A 25,619-nucleotide genomic window follows, 5' to 3' on the forward strand; every position below is an offset into this window, starting at 1 on the left:
GGATTTTCCATGGCACCCTTCCTCCCCACTGAGCTATCCTGCTTCTTGTTTTTAAGAAGCTGTTTATGCCCCTGATTGGGCTGGAACTTTCACCTCACAGACTTGTCCTAATTTCCTGGTTGGGGATTTTCACCTGCCTTGTTGTTTTTCCACGGCTTTTGCCTCTGGTATATAAGGAGATCTCAGTAAAGCCTTGGTGGCACTCGCTAAAAAGGGGTGACCCGTGTACGTGTTTTCTTTCAACCCCACAAACCTACACCCGATATTCACACACTGTCGGCGCAGGCACTGACAATAGGTATCACAATAGAAACTAGTAACTACATTTAACCAAACTATCACATTAATGCCATATTTCGTGGTATTTTTTTTTTTTGCTCTCCTAGAACCTGGAAGAGGCTTGGGGTTTTCTAATCCTACTCATAATTTATTAATCTTCCCAACACTATGTGCTTTGTTCTGTTAATGCTAACAGCGCCATCCAATACCTAGGATATTTTCTACTGACATGTGTGACGTGAGACAAAACAGTCCCTGTCATCCCTCACCTGAATAAACTTCCTTTGAGGACAGTGTAGTTGGAGGGTCCTTCTTTCCTCTCCAAGATCGAGAAACATTTCCAGTCTTCAGACAAGTGTGTCAGCCATTGTCCAGTGACTGTGTTGAGATGTCCACATTGTCAGCTGAGTGTCGTCATCCAGCCTGCCCTGTAATTGTTGTCGATGATTAATAGGGTTCCAGCCCTAGGATTTAATTCAGTGCTACAGTACTTGCCAAACATGCTAAAGCCCTAGCTGCCACCCTAGTCCTGTGTGCTCTAGAGAAAGAAAATAAAGAACCACATTGTCTATCAAGTTTCTCCTCCAATAGAAGGAGAATCTGCGAATCTGCATCAGGTCTTTTAAGTAACTCTAAGCCCCACCTTCCCCACAGCTCCCTCCATCGATTCCATTATTGGTGCATTTTCAGTAACGCTCACTTTATTTTTGGTGTGCAAAGAATATGCACCATGTCAGTAAAGTGTATGTGTATGTGTGTGTGTATGTGTGTGTGTGTGTTCATCCATGAACTCACTATAAATTATTATCAAATGACCCAGAAGACCGTGGAGAAACCTGTCGATGTGCATGCAGAATTATGTTACTACCGTTCCATGGCACCTTGCAGGGAACACTGAAATAGTGGGCCACTTTAATAGAGCCTAAAACCAGGCTATGCATGGTTTTCGGTGAGATTGTGATGTGCAACACCACAACAGAGATCAGCAGAAGCTTCATTTATTCCATGCTTCTGTTACCAAGAGGAGGCAAAGCCTCATCCCATAGAGAGTCTGGTAGGATCTGATGAAGGGCAATAAACTCAGGGTTGAAATCAAGCCTTTAGAAACAAAGAGAAAAATACAAAGTCAAGGAAAGCAAGAGCTGTCTTTTTCTTTTCTTCCTCTTTTTTTTTTTTTGAGAAGATCCACAAGAGAGACAACCCCTTCCTCAAAGTAACAATGCACAAGAGAGACAATACATGAATTAAAAATTAGAAATGAAATGAGGGACATAACAATAGACACCGAGCAAATTCCAAAATCATTAGTTCTTACTCCCGAGGACTTTACGCCAGAAAACTGGAATATTTATTCGATATTGTTGATTTTGTAGACAGATAACAATTACCAAAGTTAAATCCAGATCTGTGAAGGTATCTGAAAAATACCCCTAAGAAAATAGATACACTCATTAAAGGTTGCATACATCATATATTATATTGCTTTCTTTTTGCATGATTAAACCCCTTCAAGGACATTTAGCTATGTTATAGAAAGTGTTACTTTTAAAACAAAAGGACAAAGAGAGAAATTGAGGAGTCACTGAGAGACACTTCCCTGACAGGATCAAGGAAAGACGGCTGAGAGATGCAAGCAGTGGCTGCAATGCTGCCCTTGAGAAGAAAATGTTTTTCTCACTTTACCTTACACTATGCTGTACTGTGTCCGTTTTTTGTGAAAGCTGCTCTCATGCTCTCTGGGTTATGACAAGTATATTGTGATACTAGGAAGAGGGGTGATTTGCTATACAGATATTTTAAGGAGAAGCCTTTGCTTAGTCTCACTTCTTTGCCTAGTCTTGCCTCGGTTGTTCCTGGTATCATGGGAATAACGATCTTATTATATCTTGCCAAAAGGGAAAGTGAGGTAATGCATATTCATGCCTATATAAGGGTTAATAAACTTGCAGCTGCATGCAGTTGCATCTGCCTTTGCTTTGCATCCCCTGTGTCCTGGTTATTTGTGACCATATTTGGGCCCCCAACACAATAGATGTTGACAAGCATCACCCTTCTCACTGTCAGGTTTATTTTCTTTCTTTTTTGAAATCTATGATGTGGAGGCGTATTACAGCAACAATATGAAATAGCAGGCGGGCATGTATGAAAATTGCTGTGTTTAAGCTAGGTGTGGGGACAAGTCCTCAAAAGGAGCTGTTAAGATGGGAAACACATAATGCATTTCTTGCTGGAATTGAGTTGCCTCAGCTGTGTTGCTCTGCCTGCTCAGTGTCCATTCAACCTCACTCTGTTTCTACAGAGGAACTCAAGGTTTGCCCCAGCCGCCTGTGAGCTGTGATATGGGCAGAGAAAGGCCAGGACACAGTGGTGATTTCCCACTCCTCAGTTATGCTGAATTTTCCACTACTGTACTTGTATACACAAGTACAGTGTGGTCAGTTATTATAGATATTTGTCATTTCTTACAGAGGGCAACTATGATTGACTACACCCAATTCTACAAAAAACAAAATTCAGGAAACCTGGCCGTTGGCAGCAATGAATCAAGAAATATCTAGGATGGTGGGGCATGAATTCTGCCAAGCAATGAACTCAGATAGGTGGCGTTGTGAGGAAGATGTGTGGTTGAATAGCCCAATAGATTCACGTTGTATCATCTTGATTTAATCTAAGGACAAAGAAGTGCAGTATCTCTGATGGCTTTCTTCTAACCCCTTGAAAGGTTCACTGGGTTTGACCTCAGTTCTTCATTCTTCTTGCTGGGGCAGCAACACTCAGGGAAGCTTGAGAATGCCATAGGCACAGTATTAGGCTAGAAATGCTGGGTAGGTGATACTAAGTTGTTCAGATGGTGATACCCATTTCATTTGTTCTTAACGTGGACCTAAGGAAAGACAGATCAAGGTCCTTAGAATACAAAGATCATTTCCAGTTCTTTTCTACCTTTCCTGAATGAAAGACTGGTTGGCAGAGAATGGTAAAAATTCAAGAATTGGTAGATGATGCTTTGAATGAAGGGTGTGTTTCTGTGCTGGTTTTAGACAGGTTCTCAATTACCCCATCTTGTTCTCTACGTTGCTCGTCAGGTTCACTTTGTGCTCAAATAAAGCTGCTTCCACTTTCCAACAGGTAGTCTTACAAAGGGGCCTCCAAGGACTGTGAGGACAGCATTAGCCAATGAGAGCTGAGGTGTGTAACCCACAACTATAGCTTTATCTGAAAGACCCTCAGACAGAGGAGACTCTCACTCCAGTCCTGAGGACAATCAACACCCCATGAACACACAGGACTCAGTCTTGATGTAAAAACAAGAGGTTTACTTTGGGATACCAATGCACTGGGGATCGACATGGTCCACACGCAGGAGGGATGTTAGGAGCCTCGAACAACAGAAATGTACAGCTTAAACAGTCATTTACGATCACACAGTTTCATTAGCTCAGCTATTTCGGTGCCAAGGATAACTAGGCAGATGTTTCTCGTCCTGGAATTCCTGGCATAAGGCCATAACCACATCAATGCAGCTATTTCAGTACGAAGGACGTCTGACTTGATATATGTTTTCTTATCCTGGGGTTCCCAGGACAAGGATCAAGGATATCTGTCTTGGCAGGTGTTTCTCTTCTGGAGTTCCCAGGACAAGGCTATAGCTATGTCAGCCTATAGCACAGCTGCATTCAGTACCAAGGATATCTCACTTCTATAGTGGTCAGTCAGCTTCCCAGAGATGTTTCCTGTCTTGTAATTGCCCTGCAGTAAATATGTTCTATACCCTCTGTTCTCATGGTCGGGCAGCTTCCTAGAGAGTGGGTGGGAATGTGCTTTCTGTACTTTCTGGTCTATTGTCTAACGTCTAGGGGATAAGCGAGGGCCAGCCTAAAAGATTCTCATGCTTAAGAAATGGCTGTACTGATATCAAACGGGAATCTTTCATATCCACTTTCTTCCAAGTCTACCAGCCATCTCAGATTGTTGCTGTAATATGCCTGACAATCAAGGACACAGAAAAATAACTTGATACACAGCAAGGACATGGGAATCATATCCTGTGTCGTTATGTATGTTCTGGAAGAGGTTTGTTAAAATGACAATATTGCACAAAGCTTTATGTAGGACCCATCTAATTAAGGGTCACTATGCACCGTCATAGCTTAAATGGCCTGGTCAGAAGTGACCACTGGATCACTCTTCTGTAACTTCACATGAGAGTCTTGTGCTTTTTGTGTTTTTTATTTTTGTGGTTTTTTTCTTATTTATTTATTTATTTATTGCTTTATATGTTGTCAGGAAGATAGTTCAAGTCATGTATCTGCCCCCAAAATCTGAGCTTTGCTACTAATACTGTAAACAGTATTAGTGCATGCATTCAAGAAAATAACTGTCTTTTTTTTTTTAGTACGATAGATGCTTTTGTGTTTTGTGGGGTGATCAATGAAACAGGAGTAAAGATGCTTGTTTCTTACTCTGTCCACTGAGTTATGTCTCTAGGCTTGTCCTACTCCTTTGGCTGCATCCCCCCCCCACATCTGCTGACTATTTTATTTTTCAGATGAAATCACACCTTATAGCTTAGAGAGGCCTGTAAGCAATCCTGCTTTGGTAACTTAAGTGCAAAGAGGAGAGCCCCACACTCAGCCTGAGGGTGCATTCACTGGTGAATCCAATATTTCAGTTTCCTCTGCTAACAGATCACCACATTGTTGCCAGGACCATAATGAATGCAATTCTTTCTCCTAAAGAATCTGGTGGCAACTGTCAAATGTTAAGCACAAAGCTTCAGGTTGTACCTATAACACACACCCACATTGCAACCTACCCGACAGGCTATTTCTGGGTGTGATTTCATGCACCTGCACATGATGAGACAGGAGACCTCTTTGGCTACTTATAGGAACTGGTGTGATTTCTCAGTAATCTTTAATGGGTAATATTGCTGACTGAGGAGAATTTGAGGTAGGATGAAACATTTCTGTGCAGGGATTGGGGAGGAAGCACTCACTTAGATACAAAGCAATGACTTAGGTTTTTCCAATCAAGCCTAGAGCCAAATTTGGCTTTGGAAGCATGTGGTGCTCAGTGGCTATGCCACAGGGAAGTCCCCTGAAAAGGGTCCATCAGCTTTTGCACAGTACAGGCAGAACATTAGCAGGGAGGCAAAGTCTGTTATCCATGACATCAGCCGTCCCTTCGTGGACATTCTATTGTCTCCTAGAGAGACCTTGGAATCCCTGTGATGTCACCAGTATCGTTGTGACAACCAATTCCCTACTTTTTCTCTCAGTGTCCAAAGGATATATCCACAGACATGTTTGCCCGTCTTTGTAGGCGCTTTGGGAGAGTTGATGTTGATAGAGAAGAGTCTAGAGTGAAGCAAACGAAACCTAAAGGTAATGATGGACACAGGACATGGGGAATATGGAGTAAGTTCTGGGCAGTGTATGTTGAGCTTCCTGTCAGGGGTGTGTGTGGGGGTCTTCCGCTGGCCTTTATAGCAATGGTCCACAACCACTGGAACATCTCCACAGATATTGAATTCCATGATTATCACAATTCCTGAAAGTCAAGGTTTTCACATCATTAGTTTCTCCATAATCACATGGAGGATATGGCACTGCCTATGCTATTATTGGGTGAACTTCTAGTCTTTACTTTTACAGTGCATTCGGTATGTTAAATTGATATAATAACACCATCAGGAGTCATGGAGGGTATAACTTTTCTGAATTAAACAGGGCATCAATGTACTTCACTTTCATTGCTTCTTTAAATTCAGTGACTATCTGACAGTAGTAAGAGGGAGAGAATTGTGCTCCTGACATGACCTTATATTCTTAGAAATCCTCTGACTACCTCTGGCTGACGGGGCCAATCTTACCTTCATATATTAGAGGTTCTGTGTGGCAGATATTTTTCTACAGTAGCCAAAGTATATGGAGCAGGTAGAGAAAGAGCCTGTAACCTACTGGCACTTCTGGGGCATTTGTCATTTCAGTAGGGGTAATTAATAAGTCTGTTGACCATGTCCTCACCCTACATGACTTTTTAATGCAAAGTTATTGGACTAGAGTAACAGTGTAGGATATCTGAGTATCCCTGATCAATCAAGTCATTGTGGATGCTGAATTGATGATCTGACTTCTGAAACCAGAGGGGTGAGGGTCCTGAAACCAGGTTGTAGCCTGCGTACCTGATAATAATCCTGGAGAAGGCATCTCTCTGGTACTTGTAAGCCTGTGTGGGCGGGCATAGGGAACACCTGGCTGCTTACATCTCTTGGTCTCTATATAGTAGTGGGGGAACTGTGATCCACTTAGGAGGCCTCTTACACATAGACCAAACTCCTTGCAGTGACACTGGCTTCCAAGCATGTTCTCCTGTTTGGACCTCAATGTGGTCTGTGTATGCTCTATGCATTTGCCCCATGCAGGTTCACTTGTGTTCTTCTACCTACAGAGGCCTGCAGACAGACGTCATCCCCTGAAAATATCCTAAACAAGGTGCAGGCCAACGAGGAAGAGGAGAGGCTGAATAGAGAACTGGAGCTAACAACCAAGGAGAGAAATGAGCTGACAGATCGCCTCCTTTATGTGACAGGTGGATCCATGAGCACGAGGTATGCATTGCTCCAAACAAACGACCTTGTTCTAAACCTCATCTCCCATAGAGAGGAGATTCAGAACCTGACCCTTACTGAGGAGTGAGTTTGGAAATGGACTCTCTGATTCCGCCTGTTGAAAATCTGAACTTGTGATCTGAGTGAAGATTTCAGGGATAAAGTCACTGGAGCATGAGTTCCCAGTGTACAATTGGAAAGCCCTTGACAGGTGGTAGCTTTGCAAGGTTCTAGGTGCTGTGAGTTTGTGGACAGTGTTTGTACTTGCTAGGAAGGTGACTGAACGCTATCATCTCCTGGCAGCACCCTTAGGTGACAGGTCCCACATTGTTCATATCAATGCTTAACTAGAATGCCTGAGGCTCAGGCCTGTTCCTTCTTGTCTGTGTGCCTTAAACACTGAGACAGTAATGGTGCATACATTTCTACTGATTCCCATTGTGCTCTTTCCATATTTGTCTCTCTTTCTCATTCTCTGAGTCTGTTTACTTTTCTTTCCTTGTGGGTGTGTCCCAGTTTGTGTGTCTGTGTGTGCACAGGTCTGCATGCATATGCACAACTTTTATATGTTTCTATGTCCCTGCACACTTGGAATTTAGGGGTCTGTTTTTGACCTCAGGATATACCTGTATAATAGTTTCATGGAGGTGTAAGTGCTTTATTTTGGAAGCCCCACATTCAACAGTACAGTTCTTTGCCTGTGTGGTCACATTTGTCTATACATTTGTATGCCTTGGGCAGATTATAAGTTTGTGGCAATATCTGGTCTCATCTCCAGAATTATGTGTACTGTCTGCCTCTAGAATATTAGTTATTCGGCTTGTAGCATTCCACTTGTCAAAACAGGAAAAATGAAATCAGAGGTTTCTGGATGTGTGTGTGTGTGTGTGTGTGTGTGTGTGTGTGTGTGTGTGTGTGTGTGTGGTTGGGTAAGCTCTGTGTCCTAGGCTCTTGACAGCATAACAGGTTTGAATGCAGATCCAGCCCTCCTGATTGAAAAAAGTGAGCCAGGGAACCCTTTATCTGGGTGCTTAGCTTCTGTTGTCCTGGGCACACAATTCCAAGTTTCTGAAGCTGAAGAAGATCCAAATATGTAGAATTCAGAAAGTGTCCTTCCAGGGCTGGGGTAGTACAGGGCACAGCCTGAGTTCATATAATCCTAAACCTCTATGTTCATTGGGTTCTATCTTCCTGGGGCCAGCCCCTACTTCAGGCCAAATCCATTTTATGAAAACTTGAGATAAAGGAGAAAGAGGTCATGTCATTACTGCACAACTTAGACACAAAGAACATTGAACATCGTGAGAAATTTCAGGAGCTCAAGAAGGAGATTAACTTCTATCGGTAAGTACTGGTCAGAAGGGCCCATCACTTGTGGAATGGCCATGTCTGCCTCTCTTTGTTCTGGACTGGAGAGCCTGTAGCTCTGGGCCCATCTCTTCTGCTGTTTAAATATCACTGTGCCGTGGGTCTTTTGGACTCAGATTCAGTTCCATAAGAGACTGTCAGTTATCACCACAGTGTCTATGCATCTTTAGAAGGCTCTGGATAGAACTACACTGATTCAGGCATCAGAGTGTTATTAGGCCAACCTGGGGCTCTGGGGTCATACCAGGTTTAACAAAGCTCAATGTGTGGACCACATGGTTAGCATGACCTCCCTTGGTTCTACTGTCCTCTTGTGGTTGTTTACTGCCTACTAATTGATGTTGCCCCGATGCATTGGGCTCTCATGGATAGTTGTAGATCCCTTGTTCTTTTGGACAGACATGGACTCTTATTGGTGCTTGGGTCACAGAAACAATTTATTCTTCCCTGGATTGGCCGTTTGCTGTTTGTGCAGCAGTCTTACATGTATGGAGATGTATTCTATGAAGTCTTTATGGCTATCTGGGACCTGGTGGAGTTTGTGGGATTTGGCAGTTGGAATGGGAGGAAGAGGCTTCAGGATCTTACTATGCAGAGTGTGTTTCCAGCAACCTGCACAGCCGGCTCCTGATGGACCAGGCATGTATGAAGAAGAAGTTGGTCACATTGAAGCAGGAGAGCAAGGAGGTACAGCGATATTTGTTTGAGTTGAACCGGAAAGATGAAGACGAACAGGAGAAGACCAGCAACCTCCAGACCCAGCAAAATGTGGTAGGAACGAGCAGCTGAGTCAGATTAACAATGTCTGACACCATTTGCCTATTGGATACATCTTTGCTTCCCCTATCATCTTTCTAATCTCCCCACACCCAATCAGTCACCCACCTCATGTGATAGAGTTATTCATTGCTCTGTGTATGCACAAGTATTCTGGGATGTTAACCACTTTTCAGAAACTGAATTATTGGCAATTATACTTCTCTGCCCTTTTTGAAACTGCAGTCCAGAAATGGTGACATAGGAATAACATATCATATGACTGCATCTCCCTATCACAGATTGGATGCTATGAAGAGTTTTGAACGAGTTCTTGGTCGTGTGACAAAGGTCATACAGGGGTCATGTTATGGTTGGAAGCACCTTGTAGGGATAAGAACCAAGTGCAAATGGCAAATGAGTCCTGGTCATTGGCTTTGATCTGGGTATCATGTGGCCTTCTCTTTCTTCCTGCACCCCAATTAGGTATCTCCCCATTTCCCCATTTCTGGTTTGCACTGGTAGAGTCTGAGGAGCACCTTGTTCTCTCACAGTACTGTGAGGGTTGCTGGTGATGTTCCCAGCCTGCAGAGATATCAGCAATGATTTCAGTGAAAAGATCAGTGCTGTCTGTCCAATGTAGCTGAGGGGACAGAAGGCAGCAACTTGACAGCTGGTATGCATGTCCCCACCAAATCAGTGTCTTAATAGCTGCCTTCTCCTCCCAGGTCTCAGGAACTGCAGGAGACATGGCATAGGACGGATCCCAGGAAGACAGCCCCCTGAGGAATGAGTTTCTCTCTCAGGAGTTCCCTGTGACGACAATCCTCACAGTCAAAGACTTTTTGGGGGAATATTCTTCTTCTCAGATAATTTCCTCAATGTATATAGAAACCCTAAATTTATGTATCCGTATGCCAGCCTGTCTCATTGAGGTCTTTCTCCTCTCTCCTACCAATAACACCATTTGAGAGACAACTGAGGGGACTGCCTTGACATCTCACGTCCTAGAGGAGAAACAGCACTACAACTGTGTTTTTAAATGTTCATTAAGAAAATGCTGTTAAGAAATGTTTTTGGTTATGATTTTCATTGAAGTTTTCTTTTTGTTATTTCATAGTTATATATTCTTGTTACTGTTTTTCATTTTTATACCATTTTAGTTGTTCATTTTATGCCTGTTTTTTGTAAATTGTATTCCTTATGAATAAAAATTGATTTGTAACTCTTGACTCTTAGGACCATCTTATTCAAGGGTCCTTTCCCCTCCTGTAGACTTAGAACTGACAGCTGGATATGGATCTTTGCATGATCCAGTGAATTCAAAGCCACCAAGGGGTACACAGGGTGATAGTGTCTTTTGTGTGGATAATGTGACTTTTTTATGGACACACACTTTATGATGTAATCACTGACATACTGTATCCATGCTGTCATGTGTTCTGCTCATCCTAGTCTATATCAGTCTACAACACACATTCCTTATTGACTGTGTGCACCAGATATTGAGTAACACACACTCATGCCTGTAGAGCTGCAGAAAAAATGACAACTTTCACAAAGGAATATAGAATAATCCTAATCGAGAACCATGTGCCTCAGTTTTTCTTACAATACAGCATTATTATTAAACCATAAAGATAATGACCATCAACGTCATTTTGGGCAATAGGTTTTTATAGGTGTTGTTTCACTTGATCATTCATATGCTGTGTTTTTTATTGTTGCTGATTATATTTATTCTTATCATTTAACTCAATGGATCTTTTTTTTTCAAATGTATCTGGTCCACTCCTGAGTGCATTTCCCTCATGATCCAAAAGAGGGAATAGCATTCCCCACTGTAGATGATTGTTAGGGACCATGTGGCTCTTCTGAGAGAGCAGCAGATGCTCTAACCTGGGAGTCATCACCACAGCTCCTGTAGGTAGCTTTTGTCCTTCCAGGGCATGTGCTGTACTAGGTGGACACGATCACCTCCCATTTAGGAGAGAGATCTCAGGAGATGTGTATGTACAGGTGGTTGAGCAGTGCCTACTCAATGTGGTAGGCTGCTAGGCAACCAACGGAACCCCAGCCCTGCTCCACCTGCATTCTTCGAGGCAGAGTTTCTATAGCCCAGGATGGTCTAGAATGCATCATCTACCTATGTCTTTTTTCCACTAATGCTAGGATGAGGAGCATATGTCCTCCACACCCTTCTTTCCAAACAATGAACATGCTCATGGTCTGGTTATCACATGGCCATGAGGGAGGTAAATAACACTCAGCCAAAACAGAGGCGCATTGCCACAGTCACACAGACAGCCTGGACAGATCTGACATGATCAGCACCAGGTTTGACTGCCACTACTTGAAGCAAGGTCCTCCAGTGTTAGGACAACCATTCAAACAGCAAAGAATGAACCTGTTCCCAGCATCCGAGGAGTGGGAGACCCAGAAACCCATGTGTCAATGTGGCCATTTGGAAAATGGAAGTGGGGAGGCAGGGAAGCAGCCAGAACTGGACACAGTTGCAGGGACCCAGGCAAAGAGGGAATATTGGGGCAGAGTCCATGAGATGTCAGTAGGCAACAGGCCAGCTGGGACTAGTGTGGGTACAGGGCTTCTAGTGTGGGTATGAGAGGAGCAAAAGTAGCAATGGTCAGATTCTGATGCAGCATAAAGATTGGAAGGAGCTTAGATCGTCTCAGTGTCGTATAGGGACATTATAGACACTGATGGGCAGTGTGGGGATGGCAGGGTCCCTTATAGTGGTCTCTGCAGGTGTCAGGGCTCTGTCAGACCTATGACTATCAGGCAGGCTCTGAGCGCAAGTGAGAGTCACGGGACAGGCCCTGTGTACAGCCTGGTTTGGGGACATTTCCAGGTGCCCCATGGACTGCAAAATAAAGGCAAAGGACACAGGGAAGCCAGCAGTTCCCATGCACAGGACATATACTAGTAGACCTTTCTAGAATTTCCATAGACCATCTGTCACTAGTCCTCACTATAGAAGGCACCAGCATTCTGCCCTCTACTTCAATTGGTGAGACAGCTAGTCTAACTCCAGCAGTAAGGCCTCAGGGAAGACAGTAAGAACTCACAGGTGACCTCTTTTACTATTGAAACAGGCTCTTCCTATGGAGCTCAGAGTGACCGTAGGGTCCTAATTCTCCTGCCTCACAGTGACTGTAAATTCAAATCTGCCTTCAAGAGCAATTGATTCATAGCACAGGGGGATGATCAGACTAAGGCTATCTAAAGGCCCCAGGATGGTAGGATTACCAGGGTCCTAGTAAGTTTCTCCAGCCTTAATTACAACCTGAGTCAGTCCTGCTGTGTGGGATATCGCCTGCTGCCCAGTGATATCACAACTTGGAATTCTTTGTCAAATATAAGCTGTTATGGGAATGAAGTAGCCACACAATAAACACTGGTCTGGATACTCCTAGGTCAAGAATCCCCTGTTGGAAATGCCTTGGACCGCACCATTTTACATTCTGGATCCTTCTGGCTTTTTAGCAGATTTATAAATACAAAAAAGAAAAATGGGCATAGTAATTTAAGCCTATGATCCCAGTCATGGGAAACTGAGTCAGGGTGATGGAAGACTGTAAGTTCCAGGGCAACCTGTGTTTCAAGAAAAAAAAAAAAAAGGCATGGTGAAGATTCCACTCAAGTAGAAACCAAAAGGCTTTCACATGGGGCCTGCATTCCACTGGTCAGCACTCCCATCGTCACAGCCACAGGGAGACACTGGGGAACATTTCCCACTGTCTCTCTTTGGGATGCAGTCCACCCCATGATTCTATGTGAGGAATGCCCCAAAGGTTGCATCATGTGAGGGACCTAGATAGTTCCAGGATTGGGAGAATTCAGGAGTTTATAATTAGGGATGATCTACAGCTATGGCAAAGCTTTTCCCTCCACATGGCAGCCCTAGGTTTGGCCCCAACAGTAAAAATAAAATCCCCCCAAAATAATGCCAACAAAATATCACGAAGCCTAAATGTCTGACCAGTCTCCTCAAAAGTGCACAGGAACCTGATTCCACATTTAGGACCCACTATGGCCTCTGTGACCTGTGAGAAGGGATCTAATATGGGAATTAGTACAGTATGACTTATCCTTATGGATATCTTTAGTGACAATCACCACCTGGCCCCTGAAAACCCATCTACTTGGGAGGCTCAGCACTCATGTCACCAAAAAAGCCCAGATCCTAGGGCCAGCATGGGCAGGAGGTGAAGAAAGTTTGTCTCTCGTGAACATCAGTTGCTGCTCCTGGCCTGACTCTATCCTCAGGAGACAATGTCGCCCCAGAAAGTGTGGGTGTCAATGGCTCTTCCCAGGCCAAGGCTGGGATACTGCTGGTCATCCCCACAGTGACACCTCACCCCTGCAGTGTGTGGTCATCCCCGCAGTGACACCTCACCCCTGCAGTGTGTGGTCATCCCTGCAGTGACACCTCACCCCTGCAGTGTGTGATCATCTCTGCAGTGACACCTCACCCCTGAAGTGTGTGGTCATCCCCGCAGTGACTCCTCACCCCTGCAGTGTGTGGTCATCCCCGCAGGGACACCTCACCCCTGCAGTGTGTGGTCATCCCTGCAGTTACATCTCACCCCTGCAGTGTGTGGTCATCCCCACAGTGACATCTCACCCCTGCTGTGTGTGGTCATCCCTGCAGTGATACCTCACCCCTGCAGTGTGTGGTCATCCCCGCAGTGACATCTCACCCCTGCAGTGTGTGGTCATCCCCACAGTGACATCTCACCCCTGCAGTGTGTGGTCATCCCTGCAGTGATACCTCACCCCTGCAGTGTGTGGTCATCCCCGCAGTGACACCTCACCCCTGCACTGTGTGGTCATCCCCGCAGTGACACCTCACCCCTGCACTGTGTGGTCATCCCTGCAGTGACTCCTCACCCCTGCAGTTTGTGGTCATCCCTGCAGGGATGCCTCACCCCTGCACTGTGTGGTCATCCCTGCAGTGATGCCTCACCCCTGCAGTGCAGACCTTTGGGCCTGTGGCCTTCAGGTTCCGGATTATCTGTTAAACTCAGTTCATAATCAGAATGTTTTGTGTTCAGCCTCTGCCTGGACTGTACTCCAAGAAGAGTTCAAGGGTTTCTGTGGCAACATCTAGCGATCAAGCCTGAGCAAAAGGATTCTCACATCACCCTGCAGGCAGATTCCCATAGTCATCCCTAGTCCATTTAAGCTGCTGCTGAAGATGCCTTGAAGGCATAGCCACAGCGACCCCATGTGTTCAGAGGTGATGTTTTCCTTCAGGAACCTGATGCTGAGTCTTCTAACCCAGCAGGCGGTCCCTGCATCAGGCTGGAGTCTTGAGTTTCTGTGTTGTCCTGATACCACCTGCTGTGTTCTCCTGGGGCAGAATGGATCTCAGAAGGTCTGGGCCAGTCTCACTGGTTGAGGATTCTTGCAAGGCCTCATCTCCAATTCCTGAGGGAAGGTGTAGGTTAGGAGAATGCCTGGATTTGAAATTCAGTGTTTTCAGATTTCAGGATTGGATGAGGGGTACTCAGCATGTGCATGTGTCCATGTCTCTGTATGCATGCACATGCAGGCCAGGGATGGACACCAGCAACCTTCCTCAGTCACCCTATGCCTCTCACACAAAGGAGCTCTCACACAGAAGCTGTGGCTCACAGATGAGGTTGCTCAGGCTTAGAGTCCCAGAGATTCTTCTGCTGTGCTTCAAAACTTTGAATATGTGTGTGTGTGTGTGTGTGTGTGTGTGTGTGTGTGTGTGTGTGTGTGTGTGAGAGAGAGAGAGAGAGAGAGAGAGAGAGAGAGAGAGATTGATTCTACCAGCTTGTACAACCATGCATGCACATATGGATGCCAGAGGGAAATATCCGGTATCTTCCTTTTCGAACAGGGTCCTAATCAACTATCAGGTCTCTATATCTTAATATCTAGCAGGGGTCCCAGCGTGAGCATAGCCAGGGCATACACATGCTTGGCTGTCAGGCAGGCAAGAGGCAGAGATCTTGTTCTATTCTTCATGGTTAATGCTCTTAGTGCCCTTGAGTGCCTGGCGGATACCTGCCTGGAGACGGCTGGATCTGATGCTGGCCTAGACAGCCAGGGCTATTGATGATGGATGCCCAAAGTGGCCCTCATTCTTGGCAAACTTCTCTCTTCTAGTCTAAATGTGCTTGGGTGTTTAATGCAAGGACTGGGTTTTAGTTTTCCTCTTCCATCCTGCTGCCTCCTTGTTTTCTTCAGCGGGTTACCTGCCCTAATGATGAAAGAGAAGTGTGTGAGCCACAGCACCACCCTCCCATGCTTCTGCTTGCTGGTCTGTGGTATCTGTTGATGTAGAACCGTTCCTGTGGCGGTCCTTTTGCTGTTTGTGAGTTTTGAGGATTTACGCCAGTGTAGTAATGTGCATAGTTATCCTGGGAAACACCACAGGAAGTTGGTCCCCAGGTTTCAGCACACAGAAGCACAGGCCAGAAGAGATGCCCAGGTGTTGAAGGAGGTCCGGTAGATGTGCTGTTAGTTTCCTGTGTCTGATGCATGACTGTCCCTTGCTTAATAAAATGTATACACAAAACTCTTTAAGTGTCCCACTGACCTCAGAGAAAGAACATCAATGGGAAGATGGCTTTGAACTCTTAACTCCCTGTTCCTGTCCTCATAACAGGTTTCTGTAGCAACCAAAGGAGAGAAGCCACCTGAGGGAAGGAAGTCCAAGACAGTGCCTAGGAGCAGAAGTAGGGTCTGGCTGTAGAGGGAACAAGTGGCTGGGTATAGGGACTCTAGGATCAGAAAAGAGGCTGTCTGGCATCTCCCAGAGCAGTGAACACAGCCACACATAGTCATGCTCAAAGGCCAGTCTGATCCAGACTGTCCCTCATTTCCCAGGCGATTATAGATGGTGTCAGGTAGCAGTTGAAAACTGGCCATTATGGGGTCTCTGTAAGAAAGGGCGTGATTCAAGTGTTTATTAAGGTATCATGGCATCAAGGGTTTATGAGGGAATACCCATATGTACACAGAACGACTTGCAGATCCAGAGAGCAGGGAGGGAATAGTCAGGAGCTCCTGCTTGCTGCTGCCTTAGGGGTTCTACAGAAATCCCAGTGGCACTTGGGAAGTGGAGGCAATATCAATTAGGGATTGTGGCCACATGGGGAGATTGAGACCAGCCATGTGGTGTGGCATCAGAACACTGACCAGCGATGAGAAAATGAAACATAAAACACTGGTTGCTCAGCTTTGATACTGCTGACTGCTCACATGGCCAGGAGTCATCCGGTTCACCAAAGGCTCAGCCAACAGTTGTCTCTCCACTCAATAAAAGTCAAAGAGTGGCCCAGCTCCAAAACCAAATGTGTGCCCACATTGCAATGGCTCCGGTACTGTTTCACCTCAGCTGCGGAGATCTCAGGATCCATGAGTGTCCAGCACGCACACACCTGAAAGAGACAGTCTTAGGGGTCTTAGGCAGCACTGAGGGTGGTGAGCCTCTGCCTCAGGGCTCAACGGCCCTGACCTTGGCATTGTTTGGGCACAAGAGAGCAAAGTGCTGGGGACAGACAACCTGCAGTCTACCATACTGGAAGGGCATGACTAACACTGATTGATCACATCCATGTGACTACTGAAGCTTTTCCTGCTCTCTGTAGTGGTGACCTTACAGAAACCATGCACACCCGGTTTAGACTGTATTAAAGTAGCCACCATTTCAGGGTTCCCTGCAAGGTACCATGGGACAGTAGTAGCATGAGTCTGCATGTATCTTGACAGTTTTCACTAGGGACTACACACACACACACACACACACACACACACACACACACACACACAAACACACACATACACACACACACTTACTGACATGATGCACATTCTTTGCACACAGAAGAAAGTGAGTAGTAGTGAAAACACACCAATCATGGAATTGATGGAGGGAGCTGTGGGCGGAAGCTGGGGTTTAGAGTTACTTAAAGGCCCTATGCAGGCTCTCCTTTTGTTGGAGGAGAAACTTCAACTGCAATGTGGTTCTTTATTTTCTTTCTCTGAAGCACAGAGGGCTAGGGTGGATCACAGGGCTTTGAGCATGTTCGGCAAGTGCAGTCACACTGAATTAAATCCTAGGGCTGGAACCCTATTAATCTTCTACAGAATTATAGAGCAGCCTGGATGAAGACTCTCAGCTGAAAAGGTGGACATCTCAAGACAGGCACTGACAATGGCTGACAGACTTGACTGAAGACTGGAAATGTTTTGCTATCTCACAGGAAAAGAAGGCCCCTCCCACTACACTGTACTCTAAGGACAGTTTATTCAGGATAGTATGACATGAACTATTGTCTCATGTCACAGATGTCAGCACAAAGTATCCAAGGTATTGTATGCCAATGGTAGCATCAACAGAACAAAGCACACAGTGTCATGAAGACATAAATCATGAGTTTGTGTAGCAAGACCCAGGCCTCTTCCAGGTTCTTAGATAGTAACTGAGAACCTCAAATACGGTAGTGATGTGATAGTGTGGGGTGAATCTAGTTACTATTCTCTATTTTGATATAGATGACTCTTTTTGTGTCATGGTCAGCTTATAATGACTAGAAGACCTAAGCTTGAGAATAACCAAAGACTACATTGCCTCTGTTGCAGCTGAGCTTTTAAAAGTCCTGGTGTGACAGCAACTGTTGGTGGACATTCTGGATTATTCCTTCTGTACTTTAACTCTCTGTGTCACTTCCACCATCAGTAAGTTAGTTCAATTCCATAAATTGGAAATTCCTCACCTGGAAGAAATACTCTTTTTTTTTAAGATTTATTTATTTATTTATTTATTTATTTATTTATTTATTTATTATATACAAGTACACCGTGACTGTCTTCAGACACACCAGAAGAGGGCATCATATCTCATTACAGATGGTTGTGAGCCACCATGTGGTTGCTGGGATTTGAACTCAGGACCTCTGGAAGAGCTGTCAGTGCTCTTAACCACTAAGCCATCTCTTTAGCCCAAGAAATACTTTCTGAATATGATCTGAGATTGGCCATGGAAAAAGGGTAGCTTGAACTGTCCCACCTAGGTTCTGGGCCTGCACAGGCCTGCTCTCCAAAAGAAACCTGTGTTCACAGCTGTTGGCTGGCTAAGAAAGATTTCACGAGACGTGATACACAGCCCTCGGACTTCTGCTCCAGTCATCTGCACAATTTTTCCCGGACGATATCCTCATACCTGCAGCAGGCGGGTGATGAAGCTGTCCACTCTCAGCTCCCCTTCAGCCATCTTGTGGGCACCAGACTCTCCTCCCTGCAGCAGGAACAAGGGCTTCTCCATGGTGGCTGCAGCAGCAGTGGCAGCTTGACATAATCACCTAGGAGGCCCTATGCCTTTCTACCCCAGTTCCAACTCACCCCAGGCGCGGGCCTTCCCCCCATCCACTTCAAAAGGAGCAGGGAGAGCAGCACCCACTAGAAATAAAAGGGGAAGCCCTTGGTCCTGCCAAGAGTGAACCCCCAGTGAAAGGGATTGTTGGGGGGAGGGTGGTAATGGGAGGAGGATGGGGAGGGGACACCAATAGAGAAGGGGAGGGGGAGGGGTTAGGGGGATGTTTGCCTGGAAACCCAGAAAGGTAATAACAATTGAAATGTAAATAAGAAATACCCAATTTAATAAAGATGGAGAAAAAAAGAGAAAAGTGTCACACATTTAAAACAGAAGAATATGGACCCTAATTTTAAACCACAGCTCTGTCAATTAACTATATCTTTAAGGAAGCTCAGAAAATCAGGCCAAACAATATTTTCTCGGTTTATGTATCTGTAATGTCGCATAAATAATAATGTCCGTTTCTTGCTATTGTGGAGGGAATTAAATAGTTACTATGTAATCATGGAAATTTTGAAGTACCATCCATTTTTCTGTTCATTAAATCAATCTTCTTCATTTCATTGGTCAAGTATGTATGTTTTCTTTTCATAATTACATGTATAATAAAACCAGCATAAAAACCTTCAGAATTGTATACGCTTTCACTTTTAACAAATTAAATTAGTTGTTCTTTGTATTTCTGCTGAACATTTCAATGTTCTTCATATGTCCCAATGCGAGTTTATTAGGTACCTATAAACTTTAAACTCTTTGCCTGAGAGCATGAGTACTATTTCATTATATAGTAACTACACTCAGGCTGTCTTTGTATTAGAACCAATTATATCAGACTCTAAGAAAAATTACTATTGCGTAAAAGTTTGTGTGTGTATGAGTGTGAGTGTCTGTGTGTGTGAGTGTGTGTGTGTGAGTGTGTGTGTGTGTGTGTGTGTGTGTGTGTGTGTGTGTGTGTGCAGCACATGACCAAACAACTTTCAGGAGCCATTTCTCTCCTTCTGTCATGTGGGTCCCAGAATGTAACCCAGATGTTTGACTTTGGCAATAAATAATATTACCCACTAAATAAATAAATAAACAAACAAAAAACAAGCCACCAATCAACTTTAAAAGTAAAGGCCAGAAGTTCACAGAATAGTAGCATTGGCCTTACCATATCCTTTCTTTGGGGATGGGAAAATTAATGTTCTGAAATCCATGACTTTCAGGAATTGTGATATTCATGGAAATTCAATTCCTTTGCAGATGCTCCAGTTGTTGTGGCCAATTGCTAGAAAGGTCAGCTTAAGCTTGCAGGACCCCACCATCCCTTCCCCCGCCTCCACAGAAAGCTCAAAAGACACTGCCCAGAACTTACTCCACATTCCCCAGAACCACTTTCTTTGTCCATCATTTCTTTGAGACGAAAGGTCAGACTCCTTCACCCTAGTCTCTCCACAATCGACATCCCCCCTCCCAAAACACTTCTAAGACTGGAAAACATGTCTTAGGATGTATCTGCCAGACTCGGACTGAGACAAACTAGGGCACTGGTTGTCACTACAACATTGGTGACATAGCAGAGGACGCCAAGAACTCTCTAGGAGACAATAGAATGTCCAAGAAGGGACAGCAGATGTCATGGGGAGCAGACTTTGCCTCCCTGCTAATGTTCTCCCTGTACTGAGCATAAGCTGAGGTGTCCTTTCCAGGAGACTTTCCCGGGGCAGAGCCACTGAGCATCTCCTGCTTCCAAAGCCAAATTTTCTTCAAGGCTTGATTATAAAAAACCTTAGTAATTCCTATGCATCTAAATGAATGTTTCCTTCCAAATCCTGCCCAAAAATGTCTCATCCTAACTCAATTTATCCTCCTTCACCAATATTAGCCATTAAAAATTCCTGAGAAATAATACCAGTTTGAATATGCAGTCAAAATGTTCTCCTGTCTTATTATGTACAGGTGCTTGAAATCACATCAAGAAATAGCCTGCATGGAAGGTTGCAACATGGGTGTGTGTTAGGGGAACACTCATGAAGCCTTGTGCTTAGCATTCAACGGTTGCCACAAAATTCCTTATAAGGAAGACTTGAAATCACTATGGTCCTAGAAACAGTATGGAGGCCAGTTGGCAGAGGAAAGTGAAACATTAGAGCCACCAGTGAAGGCTCCTGTTGGGCCCTACCTTGGTGTTTCCCTCCCCCCTCGCTGAGCCTTTCAGCCTGCTATAGCAAGAAATTGTTTACACCTTTGACAGCTGCTCTTAGCCCCTGATTTGGGGCTGGGATTTTCCATGGCACCCTTCCTCCCCACTGAGCTTTCCTGCTTCTTGTTTTTAAGAAGCTGTTTATGCCCCTGATTGGGCTGGAACTTTCACCTCACAGACTTGTCCTATATTCCTGGTTGGGGATTTTCACCTGCCTTGTTGTTTTTCCACGGCTTTGCCTCTGGTATATAAGGAGATCTCAGTAAAGCCTTGGTGGCACTCGCTAAAAAGGGGTGACCCGTGTACGTGTTTTCTTTCAACCCCACAAACCTACACCTGATATTCACACACTGTCAGCGCAGGCACTGACAATAGGAATCACAATAGAAACTAGTAACTAGATTTAACCAAACTATCCCATTAATGCTGTATTTCATGGTATTTTTTTTTCTCTCCTAGAACCTGGAAGAGGCTTGGGGTTTTCTAATCCTACTCATAATTTATTATCCTTCCCAACACTATGTGCTTTGTTCTGTAAATGCTAACAGCGCCATCCAATACCTAGGATATTTTCTACTGACATGTGTGACGTGAGACAAAACAGTCCCTGTCATCCCTCACCTGAATAAACGTCCTTAGAGGTCAGTGTAGTTGGAGGGTCCTTCTTTCCTCTCCAAGATCGAGAAACATTTCCAGTCTCCAGACAAGTGTGTCAGCCATTGTCCAGTGACTGTCTTGAGATGTCCACATTGTCAGCTGAGTGTCGTCATCCAGCCTGCCCTGTAATTGTTGTAGACGATTAATAGGGTTCCAGCCCTAGGATTTAATTCAGTGCTACAGTACTTGCCAAACATGCTCAAAGCCCTAGCTGCCACCCTAGTCCTGTGTGCTCTAGAGAAAGAAAATAAAGAACCACATTGTCTATCAAGTTTCTCCTCCAAGAGAAGGAGAATCTGCATCGGTCTTTTAAGTAACTCTAAGCCCCAGCTTCCCCACAGCTCCCTCCTTCGATTCCATTCTTGGTGCATTCAGTAACGCTCACTTTATTTTTGGTGTGCAAAGAATATGCACAATGTCAGTAAAGTGTGTGTGTGTGTGTGTGTGTGTGTGTGTGTGTGTGTGTGTGTGTGTGTGAGTGTTCATCCATGAACTCACTATAAATTATTATCAAATGATCCAGAAGACCGTGGAGAAACCTGTCGATGTGCATGCAGAATTATGTTACTACCGTTCCATGGCACCTTGCAGGGAACACTGAAATAGTGGGCTGCTTTAATAGAGCCTAAAATCAGGCTACACATGGTTTTCGGTGAGATTGTGATGTGCAACACCACAACGGAGATCAGTAGAAGCTTCATTTATTCCATGCTGCTGTTACCAAGTGAGGCAAAGCCTCATTCCATAGAGAGTCTGGTAGGATCTGATGAAGGGCAATAAACTCAGGGTTGAAATCAAGCCTTTAGAAACAAAGAGAAAAATACAAAGTCAAGGAAAGCAAGAGCTGTTTTTTCTTCCTCTTTTTTTTTTTTTGAGAAGATCCACAAGAAAGACAACCCCTTCCTCAAACTAACAATGCACAAGAGAGACAATACATGAATTAAAAATCAGAAATGAAATGAGGGACATAACAATAGACACCGAGCAAATTCCAAAATCATTAGTTCTTACTCCCGAGGACTTTACGCCAGAAAACTGAAATATTTATTTGATATTGTTGATTTTCTAGACAGATAACAATTACCAAAGTTAAATCCAGATCTGGGAAGGTATCTGAAAAATACCCCTAAGAAAATAGATACACTAATTAAAGGTTGCCTATATTATATATTATATTGCTTTCTTTTTGCATGATTAAACCCCTTCGAGGACATTTAGCTGTGTTATAGACAGTGTTACTTTTAAAACAAAAGAACAAAAAAAGAAATTGTGGAGTCATTGAGATACACTTCCCAGACAGGATCAAGGAAAGAGGGCTGAGAGATGCAAGCAGGGGCTGGAATGCTGCCCTAGAGAAGGAAATGTTTTTCTCACTTTACCTCACACTATGTTGTACTGTGTCCTATGTTTGTGGAAGAGGCTCTCATGCTCTCTGGGTTATGACAAGTATATTGTGATACTAGGAAGAGGGGTGATTTGCTATACAGATATTTTAAGGGGAAGCCTTGGCTTAGTCTTACTTCTTTGCCTAGTCTTGCCTCCGTTGTTCCTGGTATCATGGGAATAACGATCTTATTATATCTTGCCAAAAGGGAAAGTGAGGTAATGCATATTCATGCCTGTATAAGGGTTAATAAGCTTGCAGCTGCATGCAGTTGCATCTGCCTTTGCTCTGCATCCCCAGTGTGTCCTGGTTATTTGTGACCGTACCAGGGCTCCCAACGCACTAGATGTTGACAAGCATCACCCTTCTCAGTGTCAGGTTTATTTTCTTTCTTTATTGAAATCTATGATGTGGAGGCGTATTACAGCAACAATATGAAATAGCAGGCTGGCATGTATGAAAATTGCTGTGTTTAAGCTAGGTGTGGGGACAAGTCCTCAAAAGGAGCTGTTAAGATGGGAAACAAATAATGCATTTGTTGCTGGAATTGAGTTGCCTCAGCTGTGTTGCTCTGCCTGCTCAGTGTCCATTCAACATCACTCTGTTTCTACAGAGGAACTCAAGGTTTGCCCCAGCCGCCTGTGAGCTGTGATATGGGCAGAGAAAGGCCAGGACACAGTGGTGATTTCCCACTCCTCAGCTATGCTGAATTTTCCACTACTGTACTTGTATACACAAGTACAGTGTGGTCAGTTATTATAGATATTTGTCATTTCTTACAGAGGGCATCTATGATTGACTACACCCAATTCTACAAAAAACAAAACTCAGGAAACCTGGCCCTTGGCAGCAATGAATCAAGAAATATCTAGGATGGTGGGGCATGAATTCTGCCAAGCAATGAACTCAGATAGGTGGGGTTGTGAGGAAGATGTATGGTTGAATAGCACAATCGATTCACGTTGAATCATCTTGATTTAATCTAAGGACAAAGAAGTGCAGTATCTCTGATGGCTTTCTTCTAACCCCTTGAAAGGTTCACTGGGGATTGACCTCAGTTCTTCATTCTTCTTGCTGGGACAGCAACACTCAGGGAAGCTTGAGATTGCCATAGGCACAGTATTAGGCTAGAAATGCTGAGTAGGTGATACTAAGTTGTTCAGATGGTGATACCCATTTCATTTGTTCTTAACTGGACCTAAGGAAAGACAGATCGAGGTCCTTAGAATACAAAGATCATTTCCAGTTCTTTTCTACCTTTCCTGAATGAAAGACTGGTTGGCAGAGAATGGTAAAAATTCAAGAATTGGTAGATGATGCTTTGAATGAAGGGTAGGTTTCTGTGCTGGTTTTAGACAGGTTCTCAATTACCCCATCTTGTTCTCTACGTTGCTCGTCAGGTTCACTTTGAGCTCAAATAAAGCTGCTTCCACTTTCCAACAGGTAGTCTTACAAAGGGGCCTCCAAGGACTGTGAGGACAGCATTAGCCAATGAGAATTGAGGTGTGTAACCCACAACTATAGCTTTATCTGAAAGACCCTCAGACAGAGGAGACTCTCGCTCCAGTCCTGAGGACAATCACCACCCCATGAACACACAGGACTCAGACTTGATGTAAAAACAAGAGGTTTACTTTGGGATACCAATGCACTGGGGCTCGACACGGTCCTCACACAGGAGGGATGTGAGGAACCTCAAACAACAGAAATGTACGGCTTAAACAGTCAGTTAAGATTACACAGTTTCCTTAGCTCAGCTATTTCGGTGCCAAGGATAACTAGGCAGATGTTTCTCTTCCTGGAATTCCTGGGATAAGACCGTAACCACATCAATGCATCTATTTCAGTACCAAGGATGTCTGACTTGATATATGTTTTCTAATCCTGGGGTTCCCAGGACAAGGACCAAGGATATCTGTCTTGGCAGGTGTTTCTCTTCTGGAGTTCCCAGGACAAGGCAATAGCGATGTCAGCCTATAGCACAGCTGCATTCAGTACCCAGGACATCTCACTTCTATAGTGGTCAGTCAGCTTCCCAGAGATGTTTCCTGTCTTGTAATTGCCCTGCAGTAAATATGTTCTATACCCTCTGTTCTTATGGTCGGGCAGCTTCCTAGAGAGTGGGTGGGAATGTGCTTTCTGTACTTTCTGGTCTATTGTCTAATGTCAAGGGGCTAAGCGAGGGCCAGCTTAAAAGATTCTCATTCTTAAGAAATGGCTGTACTGATATATAAATGGGGATCTTTCATATCCACTTTCTTCCAAGTCTAACAGCCATCTCCGATTGTTGCTGTAATATGCCTGACAATCAAGGACACAGAAAAATAACTTGATACACAGCAAGGACATGGCAATCATATCCTGTGTTGTTATGTATGTTCTGGATGAGGTTTGTTAAAATGACAATATTTCACAAAGCTTTATATAGGACCCATCAAATTAAGGGTCACTATGCACTGTCATAGCTAAAATGGCCTGGTCAGAAGTGAGCACTGGATCATTCTTCTGTAACTTCACGTGAGAGGCTCGTGCTTTTTGTGTTTTTTAATTTTACTGTTTTTTCTTATTTATTTATTTATTTATTTATTTATTTATTTATTTATTTATTGCTTTGTATGTTGTGAGGAAGATAGTTCAAGTCATGGATCTGCCCCCAAAATCTGAGCTTTGCTACTAATACTGTAAACATTCAACAAAATAACTTGTTTTTATTTTTATTTTTATTTTTTTTTAGTATGATAGATGCTTTTGTGTTTTGTAGGGTGATCCATGAAACAGGAGTGAAGATGCTTGTTTCTTACTCTGTCCACTGAGTTATGTCTCTAGGCTTGTCCTACTCCTTTGGCTGCACCCCCCACACACACACACACATCTGCTGACTATTTTATTTTTCAGATGAAATCATACGTTATAGCTTAGAGAGGCCTGTAAGCAATCCTGCTTTGGTAACTTAAGTGCAAAGAGGAGAGTCCCACACTCAGCCTGAGGGTGCATTCACTGGTGG

The 25,619-nt window shown here is 44.1% G+C and overlaps 2 protein-coding genes across 7 annotated transcripts in view; one reads left to right on the top strand and one right to left on the bottom strand.

Annotated features, from left to right (window-relative positions):
• The window catches only part of LOC147999133 (disks large homolog 5-like), a 190,466-nt gene extending 180,225 nt beyond the window's left edge, over positions 1–10,241 (top strand). For 3 of the 4 annotated variants that reach the window (XM_087596186.1, XM_087596188.1, XM_087596189.1), the window contains 4 exons: positions 6,733–6,892; positions 8,094–8,236; positions 8,869–9,031; positions 9,745–10,241. In XM_087596186.1, the coding sequence (XP_087452312.1) occupies positions 8,151–8,236; positions 8,869–9,031; positions 9,745–9,774 (279 nt within the window). In that variant the 5' untranslated portion in view covers positions 6,733–6,892; positions 8,094–8,150 and the 3' untranslated portion in view covers positions 9,775–10,241. Of the gene's footprint in view, positions 1–5,517; positions 5,667–6,732; positions 6,893–8,093; positions 8,237–8,868; positions 9,032–9,744 lie in introns of those variants that run through there. The other variant, XM_087596185.1, reaches the window with a different exon arrangement.
• Positions 1–25,619, bottom strand: part of LOC147999107 (uncharacterized) — a 924,037-nt gene that overhangs the window by 756,957 nt on the left and 141,461 nt on the right. The gene's annotated exons all lie outside the window — the stretch shown is intronic.

Source organism: Rattus norvegicus, chromosome 19 (assembly GCF_021556685.1).
Source record: "Rattus norvegicus strain SHRSP/BbbUtx chromosome 19, alternate assembly SHRSP_T2T, whole genome shotgun sequence".
Classification (NCBI taxonomy): domain Eukaryota; kingdom Metazoa; phylum Chordata; class Mammalia; order Rodentia; family Muridae; genus Rattus; species Rattus norvegicus.